This window comes from Varroa destructor, unplaced genomic scaffold, assembly GCF_002443255.2.
Source record: "Varroa destructor unplaced genomic scaffold, Vdes_3.0 BEIS01000004.1, whole genome shotgun sequence".
NCBI classification, from domain to species: domain Eukaryota; kingdom Metazoa; phylum Arthropoda; class Arachnida; order Mesostigmata; family Varroidae; genus Varroa; species Varroa destructor.
In genome coordinates this window covers 1,938,719-1,956,765 of record NW_019211457.1, presented here as the reverse complement: position 1 = coordinate 1,956,765, position 18,047 = coordinate 1,938,719, and the positions used below count along the sequence as shown (strand labels likewise).

Genomic DNA, 18,047 nt, shown 5'->3' with positions numbered 1-18,047 from the left:
CCCTCGTGAGTCTGCTGCCTAGCTAGGATATGACGTCATACTATCGTGGCCCTAATGTCCGAGCTGGCCTACCAGCTTACGAAGTACATGCACTCAGCCTCTCTATAACACTGCTGCTGCGTCTGCTAGAGGTGACTGCGGTGATGATATTAAAAGTCACTCGCCTTGTCATTGTTTTGCTACGTCCTTTACCCTCTCCCACCTCTTTCTCTCGGCGCCTCACATGTGTCTGTCCGCAACGAACCACGGCTTGGCCTGCAAGTACCGCTATAGCAGGACCTGTTCCTTGTCCTGTGAGTGCTGACAGGCCTTCGCTCTTCTAAGGCGGGCTTTGCTGTTATCAACTTCTGTTCTGTTCTGTTCTACTCTATCATATTCGGTCTACCTGGCCTTCTGCTAAAAAGCGCGCGACAACTCTTCGTTACCACGACTATCCGTCCGACTGAGACCTAACTTCTGTGAAAAGCTCTTCAGACCGGAGGTTACTGTGGTTGGTTGGGCATTCGTTTCAAGTTCATTAGCTACAAACACGTAAATATCTCAAACTACAATATAGAAATGGATGGAGCTAGAGCAATTTACGTTTGAATGAAGACGTGGCCATAGCGTCGAAAGCGGTCGTGTTGGCAGAGTCTCGATCGCACCCGGTGAAAAAGCCAAAGAATTCAGTGCGACGTCAAGCAAATAATATCGGTCTCGGTGACTCTATATATAAGGCTTACAGTATGGACAAATGTATTATCGATAGCTGATTGTTTGTAATCAACTGCTGTCGGCCGCTTGGTCGAGGTCTTCAGCTGATCGAGTGGATTTTGTATTACTGTAATTAGTGCTGTGATTGTTTGCGATAACCTTGTGTCACGTTGCGTGAGTTGTATGTGACGATACGTTAATTTGTGGCTGGTTGTTGACGGCTTAATCTGACGACGAATCGACACGCCAAAGTGGCGTTCATCTTTCGCCATAACTTCGAGTTTTTGAATGGGCGATGAAGTGTGTGCAAGAGTGAAGATCTGTTTCGTCATATTGCGTTCTGCTTTTGCGGGAGGTATCAATTAGGTCGCGATTACAATAGCAGAACGTTAAGCTTCGCGGCGACCTGAGCCTAGGCGCCGGCAAGCCCATCTACTGTATTGCGACAATAATAGCGGCGTCGCAAACGAGGAACAGATTGGCGCTAGCAGTGCCAAAAATTATCACTCGAAAATAGTTCTAGCAGCGAAAAATTGACTAGCCGTTGTTGTTATTGTGGTTTAATACGCGCGCGATCTCGCACGAACTTTCCCATACAGACGGCGAACGACGGTCGCCATCTCCATCTAAACAGATGGAGGATTTTTCACTCAACTCGGAGGGGATTGCGTCGAAGCTAAATTTACAAAACCGCCGTAAGCAATTTGCCAGAACACAGTCGACGTTCAGTCAGACGTTCTCGGGTAGGTTCATAATAACAGATACAGACACTGGTGGGGTCGGCAGTCAGTTGTGTCCAATAGGCTTACCTCACTCGCAAATAACTAGGTAACGACATGAACACAACGGCACATATAGATGATGCTGACAGACAAAGGTTTAGAATTGGCTGTGATTCGAAAATGAAGGCCTCGAGTGAAAGCGCCATAAGTGGATGGTGCGATCGTTCTAATAATGTCTCTTCTCAAAGGAAGATAATGCAAAACTGGTACATGTAATAAACGACGAAATACTGGAAAGGTGGAAAATTTTGAGTAAAAATTGAGTCCTCCGTGGATTGACTCTAGGCCAGATGGAAAAACGCCTGTGATGTATTCCAGTTGGTGAGAGTTTAATTTTATAATTGTTCGCCATAGAACAGGAACGGTTCAATTTCCACGCCTAATCGAAGAGAGACTAGTCGAAGTTCTGATGAAAGGAATCGAGTTTGGTTAGGTTAGGCAGTATCCGAGTATATTGGAATATAGAGTGATGGTAGTACTTGTAGCGAATATCAGAACCGGTCGCTACTACGAAATACTCGCCGAAAATTAAACCATGACTATAGTCCGCTGTCTTGAGTTTTTCAAGGGACTCATAGATCGTTGCTATTCGGTGGCAAGCATTCTGGTTAATGTATGACAGCACGAGACTTGATCGCCATCTATCAACCACTCCCTAGATTGAGTAAAGGAATAGCCAACGTTGGCATCAACTAGCCCATCCTCCCGATTTAAATCAGTGTGATTATAAGGCTTTCTGTGCCTTGTAAAGCCAAATCCAGCACACTGTAAATTTACTTCGAGAAATTACACATAGAGAATTTACTAACACGAACGTGAGTGAAAAAGCCATGCGTAGATGATAGAGAAGAGTACTTCTCACACATAGAAAATCATCACTAGTTAAAATGCTATTCAATTTTAAATCCCGCTGGATTTACTTGCAGCAGCCCAGTACATCTATTCTGTTACTTCTCGATTGTAAGTCATAAATGGCGTACGTAGTTAACGAAGACTTTGTACTGGCGAGTATACCCCCCAGTCCACTGAAATTAACGCAAGTGCGATGTCCTTTTGGACTCCGACGTAAAAAAACGATCGTAGTAAAACTAATAATATACGTGTCTTTGAGTAGTACAATAGCAGAATCTAAGAAAGCCCCCTAATGGCGCTAACGAACGTAAACCTCGAAATATTCGAAACCACAAGGACGGCTGTACACGTGGTCTTTGCTTGGAGAATGTAGCAAGAACGGGTTACGAACAACAAAAGGGTAAACGACTGATCGTCGTTGTCCAGGACAAGGAGGAATCAAGATTTATTAGCTTCTCAGCAGTATTCCCCTGATATTAAGGACAGTCGAAATATCTTGCCTTTCCTAACTGTAGATAAGCGTATTGCATAAGAATTTAGAAAGGAAAAAATTAAGCAGAAGCAGAAAAAAGGACCGATAAAAGCTTTTGGTCAGAATGGCATCGCAGTAAGAATATCGTTTTCAGTCTCGTCATTACTAACGTCTTTTTATAAATATTAAATAATTTTTAAATCAAAGCCAAGCTTATTTCGCGTGAAGAGACCTTCCTGTCTTCTTGATATGTTCGCTAATCGCCTATTGGGATAGAAGGACGTTATACGTGAAGTGCTATCTATTTCATGCTAATAAATAAGTGTGGGTCGGCTTAATGTATATCGATGGTTGGCGGCCACCTTTGACCCATCGACCGTGAAAAGATAAGTACACAAGGGTAATCCATAGTAAATGTTGGTTACGGTGTATATTGATTACTTCCGGCGAGATAGTCCAACTACAAACAGTGTGTATATATATATATATGACAGCAACAGAATGGAACTGAAATAGAAACGATTGAAAACAAACATGCGGCAAACATTAAACAGATCGTATCTGCCACGTGGTCTCTAGAGAAGCAATCAAAAGATATCCTAACTTTTAATGACGGATTATTGAGGTGTTTCTTGCTACTTCAACCCCCCGGTTGCTTTTCTTAACGCTTCCTCGACCCCTGTTTGTCCCAGTGACGGTCAAAGTCGACATTCTTAACTAATAATTATTTTGATCGTTACTGCTGAGTAAAGCGAAGTGCATTTTATGCATATGAGCAGCAAACGTTTGAACGCTGTGAAGGTTTTGTAGTTCTGCTTATGCGTTGTTGTTTATTGTGGTGTGTTTCGCGAGGGCCTTCAAACGAGGTCTGCATCGTTTTGCAGACGCGACCTCTTATCCGAATTATCACATCAGACCGTTGGTTTCCCAGTGAATATACTTTAGATATTCTGTTTTCAAGCAAGAGTATTGCTAAACTGGAAATTAAAGACTATTGATTGTTTTGCTTCCCTTCAGTAGTTAATCGCATGGAAGTGATGACCATACAAACAGAAAAAATGATTTTTTTGCCGTATGTCAACAATGGCAGCTGTAGTAACGACTATACAAATAAAGCAACGGTAGAACCCATAGCAGGAATAATAGGTGGACTACAGACGCTGTTATCTCTTTTGACATGACGTAGACGTATTTACTGACCACTATAATGCTTAACTATAAATTTTCATTGTTATCAGCTAAATGTTCTCCGCTTGATCTGCATTATATGTCCACGCCGTATGCAGTCAGAGTGGGAACCCTAAATCTGATGGCTGCGATCAAATCTCGTAGGTAATTTTTCTTATCATACAGATGGAGGCACTACATAGCTATAGTGAATGATTCGCTTTCATATCATCTCACGAAGTCTTATTCCTCTCGAAGCTGACAGCTATGGACCAATTGTCCTCGGTACATTCGAATTGCCTATATATATACGGTCACGGATATTATGTGAAATAGGACGTTATGATGGAAATTGTACAGCCGCATAGGAGATCGGAGGTAAAACTGCATGAAGAGGTTCTACGTGAACAAAATTCTCAGAGCGGCCGGACGATCAGAGCTCTGTATCGTACTTTTCGCTGCTTTCTGCTCTTGCTGCTACTACTGTGGTTTTCTGTTCTTTACATAACGCCAGGTCAGCGTAGTGAAACAGCAAGACCGCTGCAAACGTCCCATAAGCGTAAGATGGCCTGCATCAAGGTCACGCTGCACTGAGCTATATTTACAAGCGCTGAGTTTTTTTACTTTGTTTGTTTCTTTCTACGTTTTATATGTACATTTGTATAGGTAGTCATAGGTCGCTTGCAGCTGCCAAATCCTAGGCAGCACCGACTGCATGCAGTTCTGACAGTTTTCACTAGTGTAGGGTCTGACCGACCGCTGACAACGATGTCGCGTCGCTGTAACTCTGACCAAGTCTTGCTCTACTTATAGCTAGGGTCTCTCCCTGTGGTCATAGATACGGTAGAGGGTTGTTAAGTGACGACTGTGAAAGGGTCGAAGATCGCGAGAAAGACGCAAATATCTGTAAAGATGGACTAACTTCGCTAGGTTTGGGTCTGTAAAGCACGTCCTATGGACTGGTTAACCTTAAAAAATCGCTTTTTTAAAAGGTTTCGGAAATGAGTGATGCATGCATGTGCGCCCAAGAGTCAGAACATGCATGAACTCAACAAGCAAATGAGTCTGCTGTTGCCTTTCGTCCCGATACCTGTCCTTAGTTAACATCTGGTGATAGTAAATCTACGACAATTATTCAGATGCCTTTATTCGGCCTTCTCGAAGATGGCCTTTCGCAAAAGTTGCTATGCTTTAAAATTTCGATACGATAAAGGCATAAATGCTGTTCAGGCCTATAAAAAATGTGTGCTTTTTGTAGCCAATATGCGTTCTTGGGAGAAATGAATAAAAAGTTGTTTTTTTGCTATCGCACAGAAAATATCGATGTGAAACATACTTCTCCAGTGTGATGCATTGCGGATAAGTTTTTATAGAAGTTGAACAAGGCCGATACGCAAATGGCTATGATATCGTCAGGTGACTGAATATCCAGCATCATTTGAAAAAAGCTGGGTAAAAAAGAAGCTCGGTGTTTCGGTGCGATACAGATCGATGCAAACTAATTCACTCGATCGTATCTCGGCTATCTGGAATATTCTACAGAAACGCAAGAAATCGAGCTATCTTTTGACCATGGGCCATTGACAAATGGATTACACGCGACAATGTGACTAAATATACATATTGTGACTATCTAACAAGAAACAAATAAGTCTTTCAGTCGGTCGCAAAACACAGACTGACGCTAAAAAAGCCAAAAGCCAGAAAAGAAGCCGTGTCTTATGAATACCTGCCGTCCGGCAAAACGATTGATTCGGACCTTTACTGCCGGATTACAATAAGTAATAAAAAAAAACTAACCGAGTTTAGTAAATAAAGAAGTCCTCTATCATAAGACGCCACAACACATACACGTCTTTAGCTACCTGTCCAAAACTTAGATGGGGCATTTTAATGAATCCGCCACGTGGCCTGGATTATTACCTGTTTTGGTCCCTGCACCCCTTGATGATGTTAAAATAATTAACTGTAATTAATTATAGAAGCTCTATAGTGCTGCCACAAAAAATGGCAGAAGACCATCGATCGTAATGGCGTATATATAATTTACTAATATTAATTTTAATCATTTGTTTTAATTTTGGTTTAGAAACGGTCAGTAATTTTTTGACAAGCAAAAAAAGTATCCGCTGTCGTCAGCCAGACGTCGCCTTTTCATCCAACGTCAAAGGGCTATTCAACTCCGCTTAAAAATCTTGAAGGATACAAAAAACGTGTAAGCCGTTGGGCAACGTAAAGCGCCTAACTGAAAGCTGAGCTTGGTTATTTGTAGTAGAAGAACCGTAAAAACTGCGTGAAAAAAGACAGCGTGGTCAACAAGCATCTCGTCGAATTCGTTGCCATGATAACTCTGTACATATGGTCGTCCCTAGTTTGAATTTCAGTGTTGAAAAATGCCATGACATATGGTTGCTACGCCATCTCATAAGTCTAATGGAGAAGCCTTACATAAATCCAGGAAGACCCTTCCCGGCTAGACTTTTCCAATCGAGACAAGTTGTCGACGGTGTATCGAAGGGGTAATTCCGAGAGCCTGTTAGTAAAGGTTAAAAAATGTGTGAACGCACAATAAGAACCCATTATGCAAAAGTAATTTGTAACTCTAGGTCCAGGTAACGTGTCGATGAAGCCGTAAAGGTCGAGGGGTGAGATGAAACTTGGGGGGGGGGGGGGGGGTCATAAGCCTTGTGAAACGTATACAATTGAACAGCGACCAGGTGTGTTTAGAGGGTGGTACGTTCATCGAAGATATATCTAAGGTAAACAAAATTGATCAAGTAAGTTGACTCAGCCATCTTCAACTAAACGTGGCCGCGTTGTCGAGCGAAGACAACTTTAATTTCGTTTAAGTAGCAGTCCTCGTATGGAGTCGGCCTATAACGACCCGCAGTGACAGACGGATAGATAGAGAGACACATATTGATGTTATAACAGTCAGTCAGTCTCACGTTCATTTGGTCGTATCGATTTCTATGTAATTCTTTGCATTTTTATGCTATATAATACAATTAGGGATTGTAATAGAAATCATAATCAAAATATAGAACGTGATATGATGTCACTCCGCAAAAACTACATAACTACAGATCTGACTATAATAGAAATAACACACAAGAAAAGCTCATGATCTATTTCGGTGTAGAATTGACGTTTATGTTTGTATCAATAAGACAAGAGAAACGAGGAGCGGGAGCTGTAGAGGAAAAGGAGAGGTCTTGGATGTATCAAACACTGAGTTAGACGAAAACTTCCTGTTATTCTGTAAGGAACACATAGTAATTAACAGGGTTGAATATTATTCATATTGAGCTCAAGCAGCTGGGCGAAAATTGGGTTAGTAACGTAGGCATAGTAATGCGAAGTGCTGTTTCGTTTCGGAAAAAAAAAGTACTTTCTTGTCTCAGTTTGTAGTAAGTAAGTCTCAATGAGCTTAGATATATGTCTTGTTCTTTCAAAGCTGGGTCCATCTCAGTGTTTACTAGTACACAACAGTAGTAATAAAAGTAATATTAAATAAAAAAAAAATTAATAATATACATATTTTGACACACCCATCGGGTGCAGCTTCACAAAAAGTTATTTAAAAAATAAATCTTATTATTAGGTAATATAATTACTAGCGTATTGTTTTAAAGCTCTACGACAAAAACTATGTAATCTCCTATGTAACGTTACATTCCGATAATTAATACACTCTATCCATTGTCCAAGACCAGCACATTATTATCACTTTCGCGCAGACACCTAATTTCGGCACTCTCATACAAACAGTTATAGTGTCTGGTCGTCACATGCCATTCTAAATGTCGAAAGTCGTTGATCCATTGTTCTACTTCTCACCGCCCTAGGTCACCATGGAGTTTATGGTGACTAATAGCTCCTGGCCAGTAGCGGAATTGGCGCTCTACGGAGCAAACCCATCTACGCTATATTACCCCATCTGGGTTGTAAAAACGTCGACGACAAGCGTCAAGTACATCAACGGCCCCAACCGCGATAACTGCCGAAGGCAAACATCTTTTCTGTTTTAGACATTGTGCATGTAGTTGGCAGTTTCTGTCCTATATTCTACATCTAGTTAACAGTTTAACCGATCTTACGCTAGACCGGACACTCACACGGGTCGCTCTTTTCGGCCAACCGCCACGCGTGGCTGTTCGCTACGTTAACGGCTAACACCGTGTCGTGTTCAGCGTACGTAGTCAGTCGTATGCTAGAATGGCTGACAATGTCATTGGTTATTTTCGGATTTGCCTTCCCTTCCTATTCTAGCTTTCTCACCAGCTCAAAAAGCAACTTCAGTTCTATCTTTCGGGCTGTGTGGCCTTGTGTCATAGAAGTAAACTGCCCTTCAACTACTCTCGACCAAAGTGCGGGGCAACGGCCACATCGGTTTGTTCACGATGCTATTTATAAACCGTACATCTATTTGTAGCAAGTACGTTATCATCGGCGTCGAATACCAGGTGACGCGGCGCGACGCACAGAAACGGAGTAGATGAAAAAAATTGTAACTGGCCACACCTGATTGCTGCCAGAACTCTCGTATGACATTGTGAGAGTAATACAGGTAAACTGCCAAAGGGTACACGCAAGCGTTCATAGCAAGGACGCTACTAAAAGTAGGATTGCTAGAGTTATTATCGCTAGCTGCAGCGAAAATCGGGTCAAATGTACGTCGACGTCTGTTTTACGAAGTATAGGACAGCGGTGTTGTGTGTACAAAGACCATTGTTAGGTAAAAAAAAAACGAGAGACGGGGCAAAAATCGTTGATAAACTGACAAATCAATTCCGACCGGGCGAAGGGGCCCTAGAGAAAATAGAATGGGGACTGAATTCTGTTGTTAATGAAAAATAATAACAATGGGCTCTAGTAGTGAAAGTTTCTAGTGTTTACGGTCATCACAGTAAGTGAGATTATCACTTTACACTGGCTGCCCCCAAAACGCAGGCTACCCTCCTGATTCGTCGCTCCCTTCGATACAATCTGCCTTCGTCGTTGATTGATCTTGATTACTATGAATGAATTTATCGCTAGCAGCAATATCTGACCGGCAATATATGGATAAAGAGAACGAAGAAACTGGCACTAGCAGCTTTTAGGGAGAGACCAAATACGCTTATGGATGTATACGACAAGAACATCGATTTTTGACAACAACAGCTGACCCGGCAGTAACAGCAGTAACCAGACAAATCCAGTAGATAATAGATATACATAGAGTACTGAGTAAATGTATGGATAATTATTGGCTCACAGTGAATTGCGAGTGTGATACGCCCGTAAAGCTTGGGCGGTCAAAGTAACAAAAAAGAAATACACACGAAATGAGCTGTTCTGCCATATTATCGGTCATCCTATCGTACGCTTTCTAGCTTGACTAGCTGTTTCAAATACGCGTTAGTTTGCTGCAAAAAAAACCTCGCCCTTGAAGTAATTTTCTCATTGGTATACGATATGAAAAGAATCGTATCGGATGGTGAGAGCCCGCGTGGCCATTTTCAATTTGAGTCGATAACAACGAATCTCTGTAGTATCTGGCTATACAATGTGTCACACTTTCGGTCATTAGATAAATATGGGTTCTGTCCAGAACCCCGCGCTAGACTTGTTCTATGCGAGATTTGCTTATATAGGTATTACGATGAAGCAAATGCTTTTGTTAAGCCACAATACAGTTGTACTCGTATATGTAACATAAGGCGTTCGGCCCCTTATGCCCTAAAGACCTTCAAAAATAGCACTCTATGAGGTGCGCTCGTCTAAGCTCGAAATAACGCTAAGGACCTGCAAATATGTACTGTCATTTTTCAACGAACGTATTTAAATTTACTGCTAAATATTCAACGTTTACGATGCATGTCCTTAAGACGGGGACAAAAAAGAAGGGAAGATGAATGGTCTTTTTAAGCATTTAACTGCCGTCTGCTTTCGTCAAGTAAACTTGATTCGGGAGGGTGTCGTTAGCTTTATATATATTAAAGTTATGTACGGTTTGAACGCGCTCTTCCGACCAGATGCTTATTGGCTTTATCGTTTGGTGCCCGTTTATCGGACTAATTTCTTTCGACATCAGTCAAACGAACAAGGATCGGTTAATGTCGTTGGCTATTGAACGTTATAGCTGCCAGGCGCTACTTCGATACAACATCTATGGCCAGGTATTTCCCCGTGTAGTCTAATGGACATAATGGTCCAGTGTTTTTGAGTTAATTTAGGTCTTCGCTTTCTGCCCGGCTATACTGTAGACTTGGTCAGTGAAATCGTTAGACACGCCGAAACTCAGCGGTTTCTAATGGGTTTTTCTGAAGATCTGACGGTTATTTCGAAGTTGAAAGCTAATGAAAACATCTGGCCACGGACAAGTAAAGATCTGTGCCACCGTCAGTTGGCGCACTACACCCATTAACTATCTTTACATGTTCTACTAGCTATTGTGAGCGCAGGGTTCGTCAGTGTTTCGCCTATTCTAGATGATTGTTTTTCTCCTACCTGTTTGATATCTATAGGAACGGACTATTTACTATTGTGCTGATTCGATGTCTTTTTTTTTTTTTTTTTTTTTTTAATAAGATAGTCCTTTGGAGGCGAGAAAGAGACTAGCGTATATTATGGAGCAAAAGAAAAATAAAAATGGTAGGTACAACATCGCCAATAGTGAGCTAAGCCAACCCGAATTGAACAAATGATAGTCACTGGCCACCGAAAGCGTAAGCTGTCTTCAAGCCTCTGTTTGGTGATTGCTACGGCCGCTATTAGAATTACTTCATGGGAATTCCCTTTTGTATACAGTACCTCATACAGTGTTCCTCTGTGCTTAGGGGGTACAGCGGCGCTTTGGGGATGCGTTAACAGACATCAGCTGAGCCTAGTCGAGGTCGTGAAGAAGCGTTTAGTCGTTGCAGCCCATGGAAATAGTAACAGCGTAAGCGGCACAGACACGGCTGCCCACGTTCGGCCGAGTCGATCGGCCATTTATTCTCCGGTGTTTTGTATCTGTGTAGAGCGCTCTATTGCCCCAGCTGGCACAGTTTTTGAGCTCTCTAATATTTCCAATGGCCATTTTTTCCCTAACAGCATTTTTGCCGTTACCCTATTGCCACGTATTGAATGCAATCCGAAGGAGAAGTATATCATGGGAGCGTACAAGTGGAAAGGAAGGGTGCGCGTGTAGCTCAGAGGAAGATGTGCGGAAGACAAATTCGTGCCGGCGTGTATGAAGGTTTGTGTGTAGTTCCTGCACTGGCAACAATATCAATTGTATTCTTTTTTTTTTTTTCTATTCTCTTTCACAAACGCAAAATGTTCGCGAACAAAGTCATTTTGGGTATTGGGGCAATTTAAGGTCGTTGGCTAAGCGGCAAGGGGCTGCCCCCTCAAAATGGATGACGTACAGTATAAGCTGCCATTGCAACAACAACAACAAAGATGGCGTTGCAACTGCCTTCCGGCAATAGTTACAGAAACAAGGGCTGCGCATTTGCCTTAGTTCTATAATGGACGCGTCGGATTGGAAACGCGTGGAAAAGATGACCGCTGACTCCAGCTTCTCAATAGAACTGAAGTCGTTCGCAGTCGGCAGTCGGTTTTCGCAAAACTGCTTTCAGCCAGATGATTTAAATCAGTTATTAGCGACGATTATGAGATTCATACGCACTATGTGGATGTCCGCAAGGCGGCGTAACGAAGGAGTTGTGCTATGTTCAGCACAACGAGAACCAGAAGAGCTGTCTAAATTGTAGGAGTAAAGGAACTTTAGCTTAGTAGAAACTCTAACTTTTTTTGATACTATCAAAAGCGAAGTTAAGTATAGTACTGCTTGCATAAGTATATCGAGTTTTACGTTCAGTACTGTTATTAACCGTTGTGTTGAAGGGATACTACTTATTACTACTACAACCACGATACAATCTACGCCACTTTATCTTTTGAGATCATAGAAAAGTGTCACCGGCACGAAATTCTACAAAATATGGATGCTGTGACGTCTACATTTATGACAAAAAACACATTTTAAAGGACTCGATTTAGCTATATTTTATGTCCTGCTCGTTACAACTACTCTTGTAAGAAGTTCCTAAAGTATTTCAAACTTACTTCATACATTCTCATAGTTTGCGATTTATTTCTTCTAATAGCCAACAATGAAACAATGCTTAAATCGATAAATGGAATTCGGTGAGTAATAATAGATATGGCCAATGCGAAACGCCACTTACGTCACTAACAATGACTTTTTATGCAAAGGACTTATTGTGGAGTCCCGGTCATGGAGGGAATGTCTCCCTTTCGTATAAACATTGGAAACTAACGGAAATCGGACAGGGCACAGAGTACTGAGTCGTATACAAGTCTCGACGGGGGATCTGGGCGAGTTCAATAAGGTAATGGCAGTGTTCCTCGACAGTATAGTTCTAAGCATACCGTTAGTCATGGCTGAACGATTGGAGCCTTCGAGCTTCGGTGCTTTACATTTTGGAAGGTAAAGGCCGAACTCTACCTTGAATTGTCAGTGCTGCTGATGCTAGTGTTACCTTTAAAAAACATCGAAAGCGCCTTCAAAGACATTTACCATTGAAAGCTCAAGTTTTGCCTTCCTACCTAAAACTAGGTCAGTACTGGTTATCTCTTAAATAGGGATATGTTTCTTATTCCCCTCTGTTATCTAGGACTCCTCTACATTTTTAAGTCGACTTTTTAGAAAACACTTGAAGCGCTGTAAAAGCGTACCTAGCGGAAAATTTGTAGAAATAATATTTTTAATACAGGAAAATTGCAGTTGAATATTAATAAACGGAAAAAAATCGACAACAAAATAGGTCGTGGAAGCTAGAATTTGAAACTACACGATGGGTTTCATCAATATCACCTGCTGTGACAAGAGGGCAGTTGCCCGTTTCGTAGTCGTCGAAAAGAGCCCTTGACAGCCTCATAAAGTTAGAAGATAAAAATGTTTGTAGATGTGCGAGAAAAAAATTGAAACTCGCTCCTATTCAATTTGCAAAAATTAGACTAACTTGAATTATAGCACCTTTATGAATATAACTTCCGTTGGAGGGGATCGATAGGTGGGGATATTGCAGCCTATACTGATTAATATATACCTTGTCACCCCACAGACTGATAGGCGCTGTTTTTAAACAACTGAGGTATAGATATTACACCATGTTGGGATAACATTGGTGCTCATTGCGGCATACACAGAAAGCAGAATTGAAGATATGCATGCGAATCGTGATTAAAACATTGAAATAATAAATGAAGTAATCATTTTTTATTGTTAAGTTTCAAGCTGGCGCGCACATTAAGAGTTTAACGATCACATTCACCCTTTTAATGTTACACACTTTGAGAAAACCTTTACATTTAATACAACAGGTCTTCGTATAATGTTACTAAGACGAAACTTTTTTTCTCGCTGCGAAGACGATGACAGGTATCGCAACGAGTAAATTTGCTTTCACAATATTCATATTTCATCTTGAATTTTGAAGAGTTTTGATCAAGACGTTTATATATTGAGTCTATATGCCAGGGTGTGTCAAGCAGACCTTTTGTACCGGTGTGAGTATGTGAAGTCAGCACCTTATTTACAAGTGATCGAAGTGTTACCTTTTTTTTTGTAACTAGAAGATTCGTAGTGGCAAGAATAAAAGATAACTATGATAATGATATTGAGTGGACAATTGGACCCGGGTGTAAAGTAAAGCGTCGTGACATAATTGGATCGTGTAGGCCTCTTCACATCTGCACGATGATGCAATGGTGAGGGATGGTGTACTTGTACGGTCGACTGTAAATAGGCTCTTGCCTATTTTGATCAAAATAGGCAGGCGCTGGTTGTGCCAGTGATGCAAATATTTACTGGACTACTTTGTAATGGTCAGTTTTTGTGGGTCAATTGTCTCGAAAGAACGAGGAAAAATAGGCTTCAAGGTTTGCATAATAAAGGTGTGTCCTTCAATAAGCTGTTCATATACAATAGAACATAGTTTTCGTACATAAAACAATGCCACACGGTCAAACAAAATCCAGATATTAAGCGTATACGTTTCATGCGTCTTATACGTTCGTACTAACTAAAATTCCATTTTATTTAAACCCCATTTTTCATCCAACATGAAAACAGTGAAATTCTCGATAATGTTAACATGTATTGCTTCTGATAGCTAGCAAACATGACGAAGTGGTATTTACACCGTAGCAGCCGGTAGAAAACAGCCGTTTGTCATTTCACGGCTCGAATACCATCCTTCCTTCCTTTTTCGACCACTGATTTACGTTCAGCATTGCTCCCGATCCAAACCCCTGATGCCCAAGACTCTGAGTACACGTCAAACAGAAACTATCGCCTTTGAAATCGCTTCTGCAGGCACTTCTTTCTTGCCGGCTTTTTCTCGCTAGAGATTGTGCCACACTCAGACATGCAGCCGCTATGTCCTCAGCGATCCCGATCACACGGAGATCCCCCGCATAGAATGGAAGCTGTGAAGTCCGACGTATTTGGGCAGCTGCCAGGGATGCAACCGCTATCTATCTTCCTGCTATGCTCTAGGCGGTTCCTCGCTTATGCGGGGCATATCTGTCGCATTGCGGTCGGCCTTGGAGGAAGGGTCGCTGTCACCAACGTCAGAAACAATAATCCACACAGACAATGTTCCGGCCATCACATCTCAATCGTCTCCTTCTTTAGGCGACAATCCCACCCGCTGAAGCTTGGCGACAGTAGTTTACATTGCGACATGTAATCGAAGCACAACCTTTGCTGGTAATCTAGGTTTTTACTGTTGAATACGACAGAGGCTCCTTTGGATAATTAGCGCTTTCACCTGATACCCTATTTTCTAAGGAGAACTTTGTAAGGAAACTTTTTCTGATGCCTCCATCTTCGTCGTGTGCAGTGAGGCTGCCAAGGACTTTTCTCACTTCACTTTCTGGTAAAGGCGATGTCAGCCGTGCATGCGTTTACGTATGTGCTTGTCTGTCGTATAATGAATGTATCTACACGTAATGTAACGGCCTAAATAAGGCGTGGCTCTTGGAGGTTGGCTTGTAGGAGTAGATGTGTTTGCACTGGTGTTCTTTAGATCGTCGAACAGTAGGAGAAGGGGATAAAGAAGATCTGAGGTGTTGAAGCCTTAGGCCGGTAGGGAACGATTGTTGGAAGATCGCTCCAACTCTCGTCGTTACCACATCGGTCCAGCTGTTTTGGGCAGAAGGCGATCGGCGAAAACCGTTATAATGAAAGATGTGAATGAGCAGCTGCGCTAAAGCAACGATATATTTACTCGTTCATTTTGTGCGCTCGTACTTGTGTAGCTTTTTCTTTAAATTTCCCTCTGCGGTAAGGTTATAGTTGAATAATTATCCATGCCTGCCTGCTCGCTTTTATGCGTCACTGGCATTTTTTATCAGCTACCAGTTTTAATACAGCAATCTCCACAGACTAGATATATATCTCTCGACTTTATGCTCGGTCGCGCTTCCTACTATCGAGAGTAAATCCTTTTACGACTTCTGCAATCCTTGTAAAAAGCACTGCAGCAGAAATCGCTATTTCTGTTCACGAGCGAAAAATTTTACTTGAGTTTTAACGTTGTGATCATGTTCTCTTCGTCGCCATTCATGTCAGGGTTTCCATGACGCGGTTCTATGTGCGGTTGTATATTGTGTTACCGTCCTCGGTTTGCTCGTCCAGCATAAACATCCTTCGAGATCCCACGCCGATACGTAGTTTCGGAGACATTAACAAGAATAAACAACAGTGTTCACTGGGGTAGCGTCTATTGATCGGCGAAAAGTGGACCTAGAGCGAAGGGCCTTGTGCTGGATCCTAGGCACCTTACACATTTTATTAAAGAAATGTAAAGGATAGGAAAACAAGCGGGAGACAGACCACCGGTCTACCCTGGCAATGCATATTTCCTGAGACATAAGGCTCCGTAGCAAGGCGATACTAGGTAGTCAACAAGCAGTTGAGAAGAAAGGTTTAACCGCTATGGCACTAGTTCTGTTAGAAGTTATTACAACAAGCGAAAAAAGTTCCCTGGAATGGACTAAGCATTCCATAAAGACGAAGAAAAGGTACAAAATATGAAATCAAAGGGCAAATAGTTTTTACTGTAACATATTATACTGTCTATTTTGCTACTACAATAAATTGTTAGTATTTTCTACTTACTGTTGGTGCGTAAAGAAATTGTCCTTTCAAATTTAGTTAAATATATATCACACACTTGCTCTTATGTTATGGCATATGCATATATATTCTTTCCAATATGTACAATTTCCAATATGTACACATAATATTGCATGGTGTTGCTTGGAAAGCGCCTAAGCTTTATCTTAGATCCTGAAAGTTTGTTTTGGCCTTGAATGCGTCCTTATTTTCGACGTGTATTCTCCTTTGCATGACACTATTTCATTATTCAAATTATACGAAAATTAACAAAGGCATAGAACTTATTGAATTAGGCAGAGTAAACAGGTATAGAGATGAGTCACAATACAAAAAAACCTATGTACTTTGAATCATGCCTATACTTCGAAAGTTGAAAGAGAGATGTCTGCATCGGCCTTCGTCTGCGACAGTGCTAAACAGACTTTATACCTACGTACATCGAGAGGTTCAGCTCGAATTTGTTATACAGTGGGCTAACCATTACCTTTAATTACATAAATCAGGGAATTTCAACTATTCATATTTGTGTAGCTTTGAGCCTCTTGACTATCATTATTATGATATCTTACAGGTTCCTCGTGATTATAGCCAGGGTTGGAGCGTACTGTTTCCGGAAACAGGACTAGCTCCGCACGATCTTATACATAGTGTTTAAAAAACATAATCTCATTAAAAATAATTTTTTAACCGAACCTATAAAGCGTAAACATCCAATTTATAGGTAACCGTGATGCTCGAAAACAGCTGCATATGATGAATGTCAGTGATTTCTCTCTATACTTGATTTTTTTTTTCGGCTTGTTGTTCTTTTGCTTTATCGGCTCCTAGATAGTCCCCCTTTTTGTAAATTTTTTGTGGCTGACGTGACGGTTCTGCAAGAGACGATCAAAAGCACAATGTCCATTCTTCAAAATTTTCCATTTATCAGATATTTTGAACAGAGCGTGGGTCGGACTATGCGCAAGACTCTCTCGCTATAACTTATCCACTTTTTGCATTTCGTAGTCGTATCGCGTCGGTATCAGGATTTTCAGAAGTTGACATTTCTGGTGTTGCTGGTACGATTGGATCAAGGCATGCAGGTTCTTATTCTTCTTTAGCACAGGAAGAATCAGGGTCCCACGAAGCGAGGCCAAGACAGTACAACGTTTCATTAGAGTCTGCTAGCTGCTATACTCTAGCACAGAATGCCAGCGTATGTCAAGCCGTGGGCTCTCCGGTTATTAGCGCGCGAAGCGCTGAAAGCTAGAAAGGCGAAGATCGGCATGAAAGCCTAGTATCATTATATTCCAGGAGCTTTAGTGGGTTTCCACTTCTATGTGGGTCAAATCTAAACCTTTTCGATTTTCCTCCCCATTTCTATTTGTTTCACTTTGCCCCCAGGGCTGTCACGTCCTTTATTAACCGATATGTATTGCAGTCTATTTAGCGGTATTAAATGCCCAGGATCGCCAGCTCGGCTTTTATGTTTAAGTTTTGCGTCCGGTATGGCCCCTAGGCGTTCCGTCAGACTCTACCAGCCGTCTATTTATGGTCCTCATGATGACAAGCAGAATTTCCTTACTCTACAGTTAATAGTGCGTGGAGGCGTGACAGCATTGGTCTGACGACGTGTGTGTGTGCATGTGGGTCGATATGAATAAATATGTGTCATAAGCTGTAGGCGTATCTATCTAGACACATAAAGAGACATTGAAAAGCGAAAGGGAGGGCAAAACTGGAAGTAGAAAAGATTATTAGGTACCTAAGTGTACCCATATGGGATCTGTCATCGTTTTGATCAGGGGCTAACCCAGCCAAATGGTACCGACTGTTTGGTGAAGATGTCTTTTTGGCCATCGCTGATTCGGCGAGGTAATATAGACTATGTATAAGTGTAGGCGGATTTGGAGAGGAC

General features: G+C 41.6%; 1 protein-coding gene across 14 annotated transcripts in view; it reads left to right on the top strand.

The window, feature by feature from the left end:
• Window positions 1-18,047, top strand: part of AhcyL1 (Adenosylhomocysteinase like 1) — a 173,461-nt gene that overhangs the window by 108,858 nt on the left and 46,556 nt on the right. The window contains exon 1 of one of the 14 annotated variants that reach the window (XM_086986739.1): window positions 284-1,436. The exons of 12 other annotated variants lie outside the window; for them this stretch is intronic. In XM_086986739.1, coding sequence (XP_086842865.1) covers window positions 1,328-1,436 — 109 coding nt within the window. In that variant the 5' untranslated portion in view covers window positions 284-1,327. Of the gene's footprint in view, window positions 1-283; window positions 1,437-18,047 lie in introns of those variants that run through there. One more of the 14 variants, XM_022803701.2, reaches the window with a different exon arrangement.